Source organism: Typopeltis vanoorti, chromosome 23 (assembly GCF_054136105.1).
Source record: "Typopeltis vanoorti isolate ZY-2024b chromosome 23, IOZ_Tvanoo_1.0, whole genome shotgun sequence".
Classification (NCBI taxonomy): domain Eukaryota; kingdom Metazoa; phylum Arthropoda; class Arachnida; order Uropygi; family Thelyphonidae; genus Typopeltis; species Typopeltis vanoorti.
In genome coordinates this window covers 39,301,273-39,318,972 of record NC_143571.1, presented here as the reverse complement: position 1 = coordinate 39,318,972, position 17,700 = coordinate 39,301,273, and the positions used below count along the sequence as shown (strand labels likewise).

The 17,700-nt window shown below is 37.6% G+C and overlaps 1 protein-coding gene across 2 annotated transcripts in view; it reads left to right on the top strand.

Annotated features, from left to right (window-relative positions):
• Window positions 1–17,700, top strand: part of Vps16A (vacuolar protein sorting 16) — a 432,364-nt gene that overhangs the window by 35,630 nt on the left and 379,034 nt on the right. For both annotated transcript variants that reach the window (XM_090412822.1, XM_090412821.1), the window contains exons 3-4: window positions 4,758–4,852; window positions 15,669–15,797. In XM_090412822.1, coding sequence (XP_090268948.1) covers window positions 4,758–4,852; window positions 15,669–15,797 — 224 coding nt within the window. The remainder of the gene's footprint in view (window positions 1–4,757; window positions 4,853–15,668; window positions 15,798–17,700) is intronic.

The window sequence follows — 17,700 nt, the reverse complement described above, 5'->3', positions numbered from 1 at the left end:
GAAATCAAAAGAAAATAGAAATACAGAACTATATAAAATTAAACTCTTAGACAATGAGAATATTAAAGGCCTGTATCAGAATAGAATTCGAGATTAGCTGAGCAAAATCAAGGAAAGCAGGACAGTGGAGGAAGAATGGTCAAACATCAAATATATATTACAAAATGCTACAAGAGAGAGTTTGGGAACAAAAAGAAAATGGATAAGATGCAGAGGTCTAAGACAATGGGACAAAGAGATCAAACAGATAATTGAAGAAAAAAGACCACATATAAAGAATGGCTAAATTTAAAGACAGATGAATCACTCATTGAATATAAAAGGAAAAGAGCAATAGCAAAGAGAGCATGTAAAAAAAAAAAAAAAAAAAAGAAATATATGAAAATTTTATAGCAAAATTAGAACGGGACTGCACATTAAAAAGACCTAACACACATAAAATCCTCAAACAAATGAATAATGATTTAAAAGAAAGAACAAGAATCGATATGATCAAACCAGAAACTTGGCAGAAGTATTTCCAGAAGCTATGGTTTGATAACTCCTTGATACAGGAATCTTCCCTGAAATATAACATCAGTAATATAGATGAGTTTATATACGAAGAACTACAAACTACCCTCAAACAAAGCAGAACAGGCAAGTCACCAGTAGAAGATAATATAAACACAGAACTTATTAAATTTGTGGGTAAAGAATTTAACATCAGATTTATAAAATTTATAAACCAAATATACAAAGAGGGAAAATCCCCAAAAAGCTGGGGTAGAGCTTTAGTGATACCAATTTATAAAAAAGGTCTAAAAACATATTGCAATAACTATCATGGCATCAGCCTCCTCGATACAGGATACAGAATATATGCAAAAATGTTAACAAACAAATTAATATCCTACATAGAATCACAACTGGGAGAAGAACAGAATGGATTCCGTAAGGTAAGATCATGTACAGCTTTTATCTTAAAAATAATTATAGAAAAACATAGAGAATACTGTGGGATTAAATAATGTGGGATTTAATATCCCCTTAATTTAAATAGAGAATACAATATTGAAACACACTTAGCTTTCATCGATTATATAAAAGCAATTGACAAAATTCTGAGAAATAAACTATGGGAAATTTTTAAGCAATATTGCATTCCAAACCAACTATACAATGCTCTATTAAGCATATACGATAATAATGATATAGCAATAAGTCAAAAGATATATCTACTTGGAAACTAATAAATAGAGGAGTCCATCAAGGCTGTCCTTTATCACCCATATTATTCAACATATATATGGACAATATTATCAAAAAATGGAGAGAAGTAAATACATATGGCTTCCAAATCAGTCGACATACAAAAATAGACACGTTATTCTTTGCTGATGATCAGATCATCTTTGGAAAGACTGAAGATGAACTGCATAAATCAATTTATAATTTAAATAATATTATACAACGTATAGCCTAGAAATGTCAACGGAGAATACTGAAGTCATGGCTTTTTATGGAAATAACCCTGTCAGAAGTAAAATAGTAATAAATAATAAAATAATTGAGCAAGTTAATAATTTCAAATACTAGGCTGTAAACTATCTTACATAAATGAAATAGATATTGATTTTAAGATGACAAGCTTTATAAAAATCACTGGAGTAATTAACAGAACCTTTAAACCTAACTATGTACAGAAAATCACAAGATTTAGAGTCTACAGAACAATAGCCAAACCTACATTATTATATGGAAGTGAGATCTGGACCTTCGGAGAAAGAGATATACAGAGAATTCAGGCAGCAGAAATGAAATTCCTTAGGAAAACAGAAAAACTTGCTCTTTAGATATAAAAAGAAATCGTGAAATAATTAAAAATCTCAAAATCGATCCCATAACAGACTCAATGATTAAATATAGGAAAAACTGGCTAGACTGTATAGCAAGAATGCAGAGAGAAAGGTTACCAAAAAAGATCTTAACATATAATTCTAGAGGAACATGGAATAGGGGACAACCAAGAAGAAGATGGACTGAGTTTGGAACAGGCCACATGGTCTAGAACCTGGATAGGAAGATGACTACGTGAAATTTTTTGTATATACAAGGTGTGGCAATTTAATTCCCAGAATGCACCTGTAAAAAAACCTACATTGGAAACTATACATTAGTGGCTACTGTTGCCTTCGAAGTAGTCCCCTTGTGCATTTATACACTGGTTTAGACAGTGTTCCCATATTTTGGAAACAGGCCAGGAAATTTTTTTCCGAAATACTCTTGAGTTCCTTTATCACATTATGCTGGATATCAGCGATTTTAGAAAATCTTCATCCTTTTAGCGCAATGTTTAATTTTGGGACTTGGGAGTGTTGGTGGACAGGGAGATGAAGTTTAGGGGGACACATTGCAAAAGTGGCTAAATCAGCTCATTAAATCACTTGGTTGCTGAAAAATACTTTGACGAGCAGAGACAAGCAAGTTATTGTTCCTCTGTACCGAGCCTTGATAAGACCTCATCTCGACTACTGTGCCCAGATTTGTCACCTAGGTTTCTTCTTGATGGGGAGGAGGTGGAGAGGATCCAGAGGCGAGTGACCAAGATGATAGCAGGTCTATGGAATGAACCTTATGAGCAGGTTGAAGATTTGTGGGTTGCAGAAATTGGTTGATAGGCAGAAAAGGGGAGATATGATTGAGACATTCAAATTGCTGAAGGGGTTTCTGTAGGATAAATTCAGAGGATATTTTTGAGATCAGGACTGGTGGTGGGAGAATTAGGGGGACATCTATGGAAGCTGGGCAAGAGTGTGGTTACCAAGGGTGTTAGAGCTGGGTTCTTTACTTTTAGAGTGGTAAATGAGTGGAATAAGCTGCCAAAGTCTGTTGTGGGTGCTCTGACAGTGAATGAGTTCAAGGCAAGGTATGATAGATACTGTGAGAATGTCGAATAGTTATGTGGACATGATGTTTAGGGCCTCCCTCGATGAGTCTAATGACTCCCTGGAGTTGCCCGTAATAATAGTAATAATAATAATAAAACAGTCAGAAATCACAGGAAGCTAAATCGGGTGAATTAGCAGAATGACCTAATTCAGCAATCGATTTTTTGGCCAGTAACTTTCTCATGATGAGTGCACTGTGGCTTGGCACATTGTCGTGATGGATGATCTACTTGTCAGGCCACAATTCAGGTCTTTTTCTCCGAACAGAATCTTGTAATCTTTTCAGCACCTCTGAATAGCATTGTTGGTTGACTGTTTGTCCCTATTCAATGAATTCATAATCCACTATACCCTTGTGATCAAAGAAACACATTGGCATGGTCTTGAACCGGGAACATGACATGCATGCTTTTTTCAGACTTGACGAATTCGGGATTTTCGGCATGCTCTGGCGTTCTGTTTCGGGATCTTACTGGAAGCACCAGGTTTCATCACCTATAATTACTCTCAGAAACGTGCTTATTTGCAGAAAGATCAGTCACAACTTGAATCCAGCACTGCTTCTGTTTGTTCATCGAGATCCGAGGCACAAACTTTACAGAAATCTTTTGCATACCCAATTCTTCAATTAAAATTATCTTGACTGTGTCTCAATTCATTTGCAATTCATCAGCCATTAATCGCATATTTAATTGTCTTTCAGACTGTACCAAATCTTGCACTCTGTTCAAATTTGCGTCCATCATTTTTGTTTTTAGCTGCCCACTTCTGGGGTCATCGTTCACATCTTCTCACCCACCTCTGGATCTCTTTTGCCACTCAAAGACACTTGATTTTTTCAGAGCATCTACATCACATGCTACTTTCAACAGCTCCAACATTTCAGTAGCAGTTTTGTTGATTTTCACACAAAATTTGATGTTAACACGCTGCTCCAAATTTCAATCACACATTTTTATGCCAAAGTTTACTTTCTCTATTGTTTTTGCAGTTTTGGCTCTATCGGTTTGAGGTTTATGTACGCATTAATTAAAAGATGTACAAATACCACTACTACTCACGTGACTCCAACCAAATCACCACACAGGCGACACTACACAGCAGTTCCAGAAATTAAATTGTCACACCTTGTATATACACTAGCCATTTCAGAAAAAAAGTAAAATGGCTCATAACAATATTTTTCTATACTTTGGATTCTTAGCACTGTAGGTGTGCATACACATAATCCTGATTTATATATGGCTGATGCTGGTGGCTATACAAGAATCATTGGTTGTTGAATCCACAACCCCCTTCTCCCCAACACACTTCCTAAGGAGAAAAATACTTAGAGCAACTTGCCTTAGTAAATATAGGCATACCATTCTTATATAACATGACTTTGTCATTGAGAATTACTATACATTATCTCTGAATTTACTCCAAATTGATGAGCTCATGATACAAGTCAAAATCAGCTTTCTTAGGAAATCCTTTTCACTGTTAATGTAAGACACTGTGTCCTTAGGGTATGTGCTTTATTTTATAAGGTGGGTCAGCACTTAACATTTTAACATTTTTTTTCTGCACTTAACATGATGTCTTTAAGATTTTATCCAGTACTTGGAAATTTGATTATTTATAATAGAATTTATTTATCAAATTTTGACTGTAATTTATAGTCAAAATCAAGTTTACCACCTGTAAGAACACTCAATATCTGTTCTGTGATTTTGCTAGCTGATAAAATATTTTAGTGTGTTGTTTCCTTCATTTTTAAATAGACATGATCAGACATGAAGAAATATTTTTAAACAGATGTGTACCTTTTTTATTTCATTGCAGCAATTAGAGATAAAAAAATTGTGAAATCAAATCCAAGTGGAATTCCTGATATTCACATATTTTCATCTTCAGGATATTGTATAAGTTCCATAAAGGTATGTATAAATTCTATTAAATCTCATCTTCTCATCACCTTGCGGTGTCGAGGGTTTATTAATAATCGGATCCCAAAAGATAATGGATGTCAGTTCAATGTGGAAAAGTGTAAAGTCATGCATTTTACGATTAAAAGATTACCAGCTGTGTACTACATTGATGGAACAGTACTCCAAGAGATTGATGAGGCTAGGGACTTAGGGGGGGGGTGTTGGTAGCTAGGGAGATGAAGTTCAGAGGACACATTGCTAAGGTGTCCAAGATTGCACATAGGATTACTTGGTTGTTGAGGAACACACTGACATCCAGAGATAAAGAGGTTATTATTCCCCTTTATAAAGTGTTGATACTTCCACATTTGGATTACTGTGCTCAGGTGTGGTCACCTGGATTCCTTGGAGATGAGGAGGCTGTGGAGAGTGACCAAGTTGGTGAGTGATGTAAAAAATGCTCCCTACATTGATAGATTGAGAGCTTGTGGATTGAGGCGGAGAAGAGGGGATATGAAAGAAACATTTAAATTACTGAAAGGTTTTTATAGGATTGATGCAGGGTAAGGTGACTACAGGATAAGGTGGTCAGCCCTATGCCCCGGTGTATCCTATGTCCATAGTGTTGAGTTCTCAAGGCCCATTTGCCTGAAAAAACCCAGGATAAACTGGGGAAAAAACCCTACTGTCCATGTCCAAGACGCTAACTTGGCTATGACTGAGGAAGATCCTTTAGCTCCTTCCATCACCGACAGGAATCGAGCCTAGGACACTGCTTCCCCAGTCATATGGTTTCGAAGCGCACAGCCACTAGGCTAACCGTGTGGACAAATTCTATTAAAGTATGTTATTATTATTTATTATTCCAGACCTCTATGGAGTCATAAGACTCGTCATGGGAGGCTCATCTTAGATAACATGTCTGTCATACTCTCCTGAACCATTCATGGTTTGCACATTCACCACCCTATCAGGCAATGAATTCCATGGTTCAGCACCTCCTTCTTCAACCTTCTGGGATGGCCTCCTCTACTATATGAAAAATCTTACCCCATGTTATCTTGTAAATACTTTCCAACAGTTTAAATATATCAATCATGTCATCCTTTATCTTCTATCTACCAAACTGTAGTTTGTATGCTTTCAGTCTATCCTCATAACTAACATTGTAGAGCCCTTATATCATTTTAGTTATCCATCTCTGTACTCTCTTCAAGATTAATTAATCCTTTTCAAATCCTAGTGACCAGATCTGAGTTCAGTAATCTGGATGTGGCCTGATCAGTGCTTTGTAATGGAATCACCACTCTTTTATCTCTACTGGTCAAAGTCCTTAGTATTGCAACAAAAGTTCTTTGAGTTACTTTCATGATCTTCATAATATGTTCCCTAAACTTCAAAATTTGATTGCCTATCACCCCAATATCTCTTGCCTCATCCACTTCCTCTAGTATAGAACCACCAATATAGTATACAGCCTTCCCTTTGTGGATTCCAAATTTCAAGAGCTTACATTTAGCTGCATTAAATACCATTAAGTGTCATTAGGTAGACACATGATTAGAATACCTAGAAAAAGATAAACAATTGTTTTTTTTTTCTTCTTTTTCTATAGTAAACTGAATTCTGGGATGCTGGTTGTTAAGGAGGAGGAAAGAGTTTAATGTGTCCAATCAGTGTGGCCAAATGGAGAAAACATTATCTATTGGTTTGAGAACAGCAGTATCAAGAGCATGTTTTTCAAAATGTCAATATAGCAGTTGGCTAGAGGAGGAGGAGAATCCATGGCACTGTACTCTCTATTCTGTACTATCCATTTATATATGGCAACCTTTCAAGTGGCGTAACTAGTATTGATGGCAAAATTGAAGAGATCATTGTGTCAGGAGAACATTTTTAAGTGAAGTTAGTGTCAAAAAGGGGAGTTTGGTGAATAAAGAAATTATGTCGGAAATCACCATGGTATAATTACTATTTAAAACTAATTTTGAATCTAGGGTTTGAAGTGGATAAATTTTTCTGTATAAAATGAAGGATGGAAAATTCCAAGAACAAGGTTCCTTTTGCTTGCACCTTTCTATATTATGTATATATTGAGAGATCTGCCAACTTCCACCTTGAGAAACATGAGAAATACATCTACCACCATACTTATGGTCAGTTAGGTCTAGCAGATTTTGCCTTTGGATGCCTTGCACAGAACCAAATGAGGGAGGGGGGTGAGTAGGTAGCCTACTATGCATCACTGAATCAAATACAAACATGAAAGATTTTCTGGAATCTGCAGCAATTTTAAAAAACTATCAAATCTAAATAAATATGGTTATGTTAACCTTCCCAAGATTTGCAAAACTTTAATACTTGGAACTCCTGCTCAACATCCAAGGCTAGCTGCCAGCACCCATAGAGGGCACCCCCCTTTCTTTTTATACACGGAGTTACTTTCCATACAATAGTTATGACTCTTCTGCCCCATATAATTTTCATAAGTGACATCATATTTATCCACATGGTATTCCTTCCACATCATCGTTTTCTTAAGATTCTCTTGCTTAATAGGATTGCACATCCATTTCACTTCTATCCTGGTTATTCTTCAAATTCTAGGGACGCATTCCGATATTGCATCATTGATGTATTTTTTTAATACTCCGTATGTACTGCTGATATCTTTCCCATCTAAGAACTGCTACCATGGGATCGAGACTGTTAGTAATATTGCACTTATAGCTTTCCTCCCTAACTGGATTGAAAATAACTGATATTACTATTACTATTATTACGGGCAACTCCAGGGAGTCATTAGACTCATCGAGGGAGGCCCAAATCATATTCATCACAACTATTCAACATTCATACAGTATCTATCATACCTCGCCTTAAACTCATTCACTGTCACAGCATCCACCACAGACTCAGGGAGCGCATTCCACTCATTCACTACTCTAAAAGTAAAGAACCCAGCTCTAACACCTTTACTAACCACACTTTTGCCCAGTTTTCATGGATGTCCCCAAGTCCTCCCACAACCAGCCCTGTTCTCAAAAATATCTTCTGAATTAATTTTATAGAAACCCTTCAGTAATTTGAATGTCTCAATCATATCTCCCCTCCTCTGCCGATCAACCAATTTTTGCAACCCACAAATCCTCAACCTGTTCTCATAAGGTTCATTCCACAGACCTGCTATCATCTTGGTCACTAGCCTCTGAATCCTCTCCACCTCCTCCCCATCAAGAAGAAATCTAGGTGACCAAATCTGGGCACAGTAGTCGAGATGGGGTCTTATCAAGGCTCGATACAGAGGAACAATAACCTGCTTGTCTCTGCTTGTCAACGTATTCTTCAGCAACCAAGTGATTTGATGAGCTGATTTGGCTACTTTTGCAATGTGTCCCCTAAATTTCAATTCCTTCAACACTCCTAAATCTCGTGCCTCATCAATTTCCTGGAGCACAGTTCCACCAATGCAGTAAACTGCCGCCAATCTTTTCACCCCAAAATGCATAACCTTACATTTTGCCACATTAAATTGACATCCATTCTCCTCAGCCCAGACCTCCCATCTATCCAAATCATCCTGCAAAATTCTGACGTCATCTGCAATCACTATTGCCCTCCCCAACTTCGCATCATCCGCAAACAAATGAACTGTTCCTCTCAGATCCTTTCCTATATCATTAATGAACAAATTAAACAGCTATGGTCCAAGAACAGATCCTTGTGGCACACCACTAGTCACAGGCCATCTTGTGGACTCTACTCCTGAGTAAACCACTCTCTGATATCTCTTCGTCAACCACCCTCCTATCCATCTCACCAACCCTATGTCCATCCCCATATGCTGCAATTTACTGATTTGAATTCCATGTGGTATCCTGTCAAAGGCCTTAGCAAGATCCAGTAGAATCACTGTAAACCCATTACCCTTATCCAGTTCAGCCGTCACTGTGTTATAATACATGGGCAAGTTACTGAGGCATGACCTACCCTTCACAAACCATGCTGTCCCCGATACAGTATCCCATTTTCTTCTATCCAATCTTGTATTTTCCTCTTGACTATTTTCTCTAAAACCTTGATAATGATTCCTGTTATGCTGATTGGTCGGTAATTTTTGACAGCAGCCTTGGAACCACCTTTGTGCAGCGGAACAATTTTCCCCTCTTTCCACCCCCTTGGGACTGACCCAGACCCGAGGCTCAAGTTAAACAAAATAGTCACGGGCACTGTCAGTTCTGTAGCCGCTTCACGTACGACACGAGCTGGTATACCATCCAATCCCACAGATGTATTGACATTGAAGTTCTGTAATAGACTAGTTACCTCTACTTCATTCATCACAATTCCAGTATAAGCTGTTGGTTCTTCCATTCCTACAAAGTCACCACCTGGATGATATACTCTTGCAAAGTGCTCGCTCAGTAATTCCACAATATCGACTGATTCGGATACCTCCCTACCCTCAGCATATTTTAAGATCATTCTACCATGAACATTTTTCCTTTTACTTGCAACATTGAAAAAACTGTTTGGGATTCCCTTTAGCCTGCATGGCCATTTTTCTTTCGTAATCTGCTTTTTCTTTTCTTACCACCCTTGTTACCATCCTGGCCTGAGCTTTATACTGTTCCTGCGCCTGATGGTCACCTTTCTCCTTAAATTCCCTCCACAATTGTTTCTTTTTTTGCAGCTCCAGCTTAATAGTGTTATTCATCCTTTTAACCCGTACTTGATTTATTATTCAGACTCTTGGTATACAGTCAACCATTGCCTCCTGCAAACAGTTCTTAACCACCTCCCATGCACTATCAACATCCAGCCCTTGCAGTTTTACATGCATTGGCACTGAGCCAAGCACACACCTAAGCTTGTCATACTTACCAGCCTGGTAATTCCACATGTACCCTGTCTTAATTGTAAATTCCACTCCTTTAGCCACCTCCCATGTCATGACCTTATGGTCACTCTCACCAATTGATGCAACATGGTCATGTTCGTTACAGCCACATTCTCAGTTGCAATTACAAGATCCAGCACTCTCTGCCCCCTGGTATTTTCCACTACATGTTGCCGTAGATAGTTATCCCTTAATAACCGCATAAAATCCAATTCCTTCCTCCCATGTGCCTTCTCCTCTTTCCAGTCAATGTTACCATAATTGAAATCACCCATAATAATTACCTTCCTTCCGCTCATTTTTTCTATTTGCCTATGCATACTATCCCCACCATCTATTCCATCACCTGGTCTATAGCAGCACCCAATTGTATATTTTGTTCTGCTAGATTCTATCTCACACCAAACAGCCTCAAATATGCTCTTTTCTCTATCCTGCAGTTCAACTTCTGTACTCCTTGGCTGCAGCTCATCAGTTATCATCAATAACACTCTCCCCCCCCCTTTTTATTCACCCTGTCACTCCTGAACATGCTATACCCGTCGCATTCAATCCCACTAGCGTTATCATCTTCTGTCAGCCATGTTTCACTAATACCAACAACATGTGGCCTGGAAGTGCCAACCATGGCCAAAAACTCTTCCTTCTTGTTCCTAATACTCCTGGCATTAGTGTACATGAATTGCAGAAGCCCATTTGTCCTATCCCTACTTTGATGCCTTATACTAACTATCCCATTCTGATTTGTTGTCCTTCGTACTCGCTCGGGCATAATATACTCATTCATATACTCAACTGCCTCCCTAAAGTCTGCATATCTACTCCCCCCCCCCTTAATAAATCTAGTTTCCCTGAGTCTGTACATCCACTTTCACATCATTCATCAACACTTTTTCAAGTCTCCGTACACCAACTCCATTCAAATACAACCCATCCATCTTATATAAGTCCTTTTGCCCATTGAACTCATTCCACACATCCACCAATTCCACACCACTCGTCATGCATAATTCATGCATAATGTCATTGGCAATTATGGCCCTCCTTCTAAACACTTCGCTGTCATACCGCGGTAAGATACTCACCATCCTAACTCTTTCACTCTTCTCTTTTGCTACCTCAAATAATTCCCTCACATCCTCTATCATTTCCATTTTGTCCTCTTTCAAATCATTTGTTCCTGCCACGATTATCATCTCTTTCACCCTCTGTTTTTGCAGTCGAATAGATTCGCTGACGTCCTTTATGTTTGCACCCGGCTGGTACGACTTCATTAAACTCTCAACTATTACGCCTCTTAATAGCGAATCCCCATACAGCACTCGCTCCTTCATTTTATTGACGTTTACAAACATTCTATTATTTGCCGTCACAGACTTTCGCCGGTTATTTGTCGGTACGTTCAGCACACATTTTTCCATACGCTCCAGTTGCCTTTTAGCTCTGTGTATCGCACCGTTCAAATGGGCAATTTCACTACTCGCATTTATCTTACCATTTTCATTATCAATCAAATCATCCATTCGTTCTGTATTTCTACCCTCATTTACACTTTCAACGACGCTCTCACACCTATCTGGCACTACCACGCAATTCTCTAGCACACCGCCATTTTCTACATTCTGACTATCGTTAACGATATCACTCTCGCCACACGAAACGCGCTTGAAATCCTCATTCTCTTTACATTTTCTGCACATATTAACTCCACTATCACTTTTTAACCAGACTCCCACCACTCTTCACAAGGCATACATCTCACAGACAGCACATTGCATAAAATCGTTTACATCAAAACTCTTAAACAAAAATGGCGACCTGGCCGCCATTTTTTTCTTTATCGGTGCCATGTGTACGCTATCTGATCTTAAAATTAATAATTAAAATAACAGAAAACACGCAAAAATTGCACAGACACACCAAGAAACAAAAAGCAAACAATACTACTTAAAATTCTAGTAAAATTTCTAATGTTAACACAAAATGCTACTAATCTTTTCAGGAGCTCTCGACAAGCCGACGATCTAATCAGTGTGACCCCAAGCGACACCGATATCATTAGCATTACTCCCCCCTCCCCTTCCTGTCTTGTTTATCCTTCCTAAAAATTCTCTATCCTTTATGCTCAATACTAGTTAGTACATCTGCTTCTGAGAGCCGGGTCTTGTTAACCAATAATCTGGGGTCACAACATATTCAATAATGTAATGAACTCAACCTGTTTATTCTTGTTACTTCTGGCATTCACACACACACATACAGACATAATAAGTTACTCCATTATTTATTGTAAATTCCACTTTGTAGAATGCATAACTAAGTTAGATAACTTTCAGATTCCTGTTCCTATCTAATGCTTCATTTATACAAACATCCTTGTACATAATAGCTGTACAAGGATGTACATAAATACCTTGTACATAAATATCTGTGCACAGATATGGGTGCCAGGGTTTCTTCTTGATGGGGAGGAGGTGGAGAGGATCCAGAGACGAGTGACCAAGATAATAGCAGGTCTGTGGAACGAACCTTATGAGAACAGGTTGAAGATTTGTGGGTTGCAAAAATTGGTTGATAGGCAGAAAAGGGGTGATATGATTGAGTCATTCAAATTACTGAAGGGTTTCTATAGGATTAATCCAGAAGATATTTTTGAGAATAGGATTGGTGGTGGGAGGACTAGGGGCCATAAATGGAAGCTGGGCAAGAGTGTGGTTAACAGGAGTATTAGAACTAGGTTTTTTACTTGGAGAGTGGTGAATGAGTGGAATAAGCTGCCAGAGTCTGTTGTGGGTGCTATGACAGTGAATGAGTTCAAGGCGAGGTATGATAGATACTGTGTGAAAGTCAAATAGTTGCTTTTGACATGATGTTAGGGCCTCCCTTGATGAGTCTGTCGACTCCTTGGAGTTGCCCGAGATAATAATAAGTCCAAACTAGATGAGTACACACTCATCTTGTCATCATCATCATCGCCTTCAAAAGTTTAACTTTACACTCTTTTAATTAAATAAAATACTGTAGAATACACGTACAAATGGTCTACAAGAGAAACCTGATTTTTTTTCAGGAAATCAGGATATTATCAAAAGTAAGGAGAGGCAAAGTGAAAATTTTCTCGTGAGTGTTTTGGTAGCCTTGAAGTTGATGAGCTTATCCTTGCTTCGTAGGTGAATTATAAGATGATCACTATAGATCACACGTACAAATGGTCTACAAGAGAAAAACCTGATTTTTTTCTGGAAATCAGGATATTATCAAAATTAAAGTGAAAATTTTCTCATGAGTGTTTTGGTAGCCTTGAAGTTGATGAGCTTATCCTTGCTTTGTAGGTGAATTATAAGGAGATCACTATTGAAGGTATTGGATATACGAAATCTTGAAGCTTGAATTGTTTAAGCATTGCAAAGTTTGTCAAAATGAAGAAGAGGAATAGGGTATACTGCCATGAGGAAAACTATATATAGGATTTGATGCCATTTCGTATGTATAGGAAGACGAGTATAAACAAAAATACAGTCTTATGATTCTCAGGCAATTTGCAAATGCAAAACTTTGAGGATAGGATATGATTCATTCTGCATGAGAGAAAGGACACCCAGTTACAAAAGGTTCTAAGCAAGCCAATAAGATGGTAGATTTCAAAAGTAGGTTTCTATGCCAAACCTGATCAAATGTTCTGGAAATTAAGAGTAATAAAATGAGCTGGATAATCGGATGATAATTTGATGGCTGCCTTTTATCTCATTTTTTGAATAAGATAAAAGGTAGATATCAGACAAATATGAAAGATTTTAGACAGTATGGAATGGGGGCGAATCGCTTTTTTTCTCTGTATCGCATGCTTAATCTCTTCATTCATCCATTTCACACTTACCTTATTTAACCTTCTACCCTTGGAATACAATTAGATAGTGCTTCTACTGGACAGTTCTTGAATATCACCCAAGCTACCTTGATCTACTTTCCAGCCAAATCCTTATTCCATGCCACACCTGCATGCTATCTCCTGAGCTTCCTATAATCACCATCCTTGTAGTTACACATATACCATTTTCTCATAGAGTTCCTCGCACTGCTGGCAACCACCCAGGTAATCACTTCATGGTCACTCTTACCAACTGGAGGATGATTTGACACCTCATTTATAATTACATCCTCTGATGAGATGATCAAATCCAAGCCTCTGAATCCTCGTGTACCCTCTGTTACATATTGTTTGAGGTAGTTGTCCCTCAAAAACTCAAGAAACTCATTTTCTTTACTTGCAGTTGCTATCTCATCATCCCAGTCTTTATTGCCTTAGTAATCACCCTTTTCTTATTTGCTTTGCTAATTTGATTATACATTTCATAGTCACATTATCAGGTCTAACAACATTCAACTAAGTATTTCATTCTTTTCGCCTCTATCTCACACCATACTGCCTCAAAACCACTGACACTATTTCCCTCTTGCATCTCTATTTTATATGGACATAACTCTTTCTCTATTGTCAGTAGCACTTACTCTCCCTTTTTACCCTGTCTATCCTCACAGAACACATCATACCCTTCCATTTCTATTCCTGTCAGGATGTTGTCCTGATCCAACCATGTCTCACTTATTCCAACAATTTTTGGGTAAACACACTCAATTAATGCAACCATTTCATCTGCCTTGTTTCTTACACTTCTAGCATTTTTATACAAACACAGCAGCTTATTCCTGGAGCTTATTCTATAGCTAGTTCCATTGACACCACTTATTTGATGGGACTTCTCCATGCTTAACTTGAGCCATTTCTTTTCTCCTTTTTCTCATTTCTTTCTCCTGTTTTTCCTTGATCCCCAGTCATCCCCTTCCATTTTTGTTTACACATGCATTCACATCCTCTTGGAGCTTCTACCTTTCTCATGCTGTGTCCCTCTGTCCACCCTGAGCCTCCCCATTTTCCTGTCTGTCTTGCACGCCTGTTCTCTCATTCTCTACACACATGCCATTCACTTCTTCATTCACAACCCCTCTTCAATCTCTCCTGTCTTACTCTCCCGTTCTTCCATATCGCTTACCACTTGATCAAATTCATTCTCTGCACTTGCTTCTCTACCTTCCAGCAGCAGTCTGTCAAAGTGACTCACACCAAAACCACTCAAATGCAAGCCATTACTCCCAGGGGCACGGCAAGGGTATTTGCCGTGGCCCTGATCACTCCTATACAGTTCACTTCATCCTTCAAACTCATTCCACACATTAACAAACTGCACTCCTTTCTCCTTGCACATTTCTGCTAACATATCATTCACAATCCTTGCTCTCCACCTCATTTCACCACTGTCATATCTGGGCAACACGCTTACTACCCTTCCTATCACACTATTCTCTTTTATCCATCTTAACAACCTCCTGATATGCAATCTAACTTGTTCTTTGTTTGCATTCAAGTCATTTGTATCTATTATTACAACCAACTCTTTTACTTACTTACTTCTCATATCTAATGTCTCAGTCACTCTACTCATTCTATGTTCAGTAAAACATACTTTATGCATCCTCTCATCCAGCATACCTTTAATAATTGAATCGCAATGCAGTGCCACTCGTGGGTCTTTCGTTACCTCTTTTATACCAACATTATTTGTTTTCATCATTTTCACTCTTCCATACATATCTAGAAATTCTCTTAACTTTTTTAACTAGAATTAACTAGAATGCTAATTATAACATGACTTGCTATCCTTAGCATTTAGGCTCTTCTTTTTTGTATTCATTGTAAAGTAAAGTTATATGAATAACTAAGATCCAAACATGATTATTCATTTACTTATGCTTTGTAACATTTAATGCATCCACGAATATATAAAAGTTAGATAGCTCTCTTTTAAGTTAACTAATTTTGTTAGAAGTATTTTTATATATTTATATAGGATGGTTTTCTAATTTTAGTGGAACAGTGGAAAATTGATTCATATTGGATGGTCAACAAGTTTAGATCTATTATGTGTTCAGGATGATGGCAAAATTCTAATGCATGATTTAAATGGCAATTTTAAGGGATGTGTTTCCATGGGCAAGGTATGGATTAGGTGTCCAATAATAAATTTTGTGTATATACAATATGATTTTTGATTTCTGTTTTCATAGTTTATAATAATAAATAACTGATCAGAAATATTTTACTGATTTTAACTTATAGAGCGTTATTTGGCATATGAAAAATCTCATTTGAGTGTCATTTTTTTTTTTTACCATTTTGAACATTGAACCCCTATTTAATATTGAAAAAAGAAAAAATCTAAAAGTCAATTATTTCAGTTTTACTGTTTTTTGCACATCATCTTGGTCCCTCTCTGTCCACATTCTAGCATTTGATTATTTCAGACAATCCCATCCCTAGAACGTAGATGGTCATTTGTCATACAGATCTTACTAAGATAAGATCTTAGACAAATCTAACCTTTGGCTGGGTAAAGAAAAATTTTAATGTCCGTTAGTGATTACTGGTTTTTGAAATCTGACTTGATTATTGCTTCTCTTAATTAAAATAGTTACTAAATTATATTAGACAAGAAATCATATTCTTGTTTTAGTCGAAAGTTATTTTACACTTGGTTAGACTATAATAAATTTAGTTTAATCCTTTATCCAAGTGTAAGCAAACAAAGTTTGTGCCTGAAAATATCTTCAGGACTGAGGTAAGGACTCCTTGCATCGACCTTTATTGAGGCATATTTAAGTAAAGGCCTCTCTAAAAAGACGATCCCGAAAGATTGCCCAACTCAGCTTTGTTCCACTTAGTGACAGGCTCACCTCCTCACCAAGATAAACTTCTCAGAATTGACTCTACTCAGTGGCAGGCTCACCCCACTACCAGACAGAGCTATAATCTCAGTGGTGGCTCTACTCAGAGACAGGCAAAAACCTACCCCAAGCAGAACCTCTCATATATATCCAGCATGGGAGGCAGACCCAAACATGGAGATACTAAGGCAGAAGCAATAGGAGAAGTCATATTTACCTATACGAGTTGCCAACAGGTGTACCACCTTATTATTGAATTACTCTGGATTTAGAGAAAGATGTTGGAAGTTTATTTTGCACTTGGTTAGACTATAATAAATTTAGTTTAATCCTTTATCCAAGTGTAAGCAAACAAAGTTTGCACCTGAAAATATCTTCAGGACTGAGGTAAGGTGGCACAACACTAGGCAACGCTGAGCAAAGATGGATCAAGCTCTCGTCACTCCTTGTCTCAGTATCTCCCATAATGCAAAGCACATCTCCTTGCGGACATGTATTCTACTATGCATTAAAAGGATAAAATTAAATTTATCTTGTTTTAGTCCTTTACCTAAGCATGAGTAAACAAAAGTTTATGACTGAAGTATCTTCAAGACTAGGTTACTTGTATGTGGAGTTAGATGACTTCACACCAAATTGCCTTTGTATCTCGTAATGCATAGCATATTTCCTTCCAGATTGACTTAGCTCTCTATATCCGTACAAATCTAGCTCCCAATAATGAGACTTCAGTAAAGGTAGAAACTGATATGGCTAGTTACCACTATGAAGAGATTACTATTAATGATTATATAGTCAATAAGACTTTTCTATTTTCTTGGGTCTTCTCTCCATGTGAATTTGTGCATATCTGTATGTTGGAACATGGTGTTTATGAAGACTAGTCTGCTTCCTGACCAGATTTCCAGCAAGCACTTACTCTCTAAACTTTCCCCAAATGTTCCTATATGCCTCGAATTCGTATCTTAGATTGCTGTTTAGAACTCCAACAAGGACAGCTTTTCTTATTTCTTTATTGTCAGCTGCCATCTCTAATACTCAAAAAATCCTTTAATTTCTTCGTTAGTAGGGCTTTCTATGAGACCATAGGCAAATAAGTCTTATTGCTCATTTCCCTGTTTTGAAACTTGCTGTTACTTGAAATTGCCTGCTAGCAATCAGGATGTTTATCTTCACA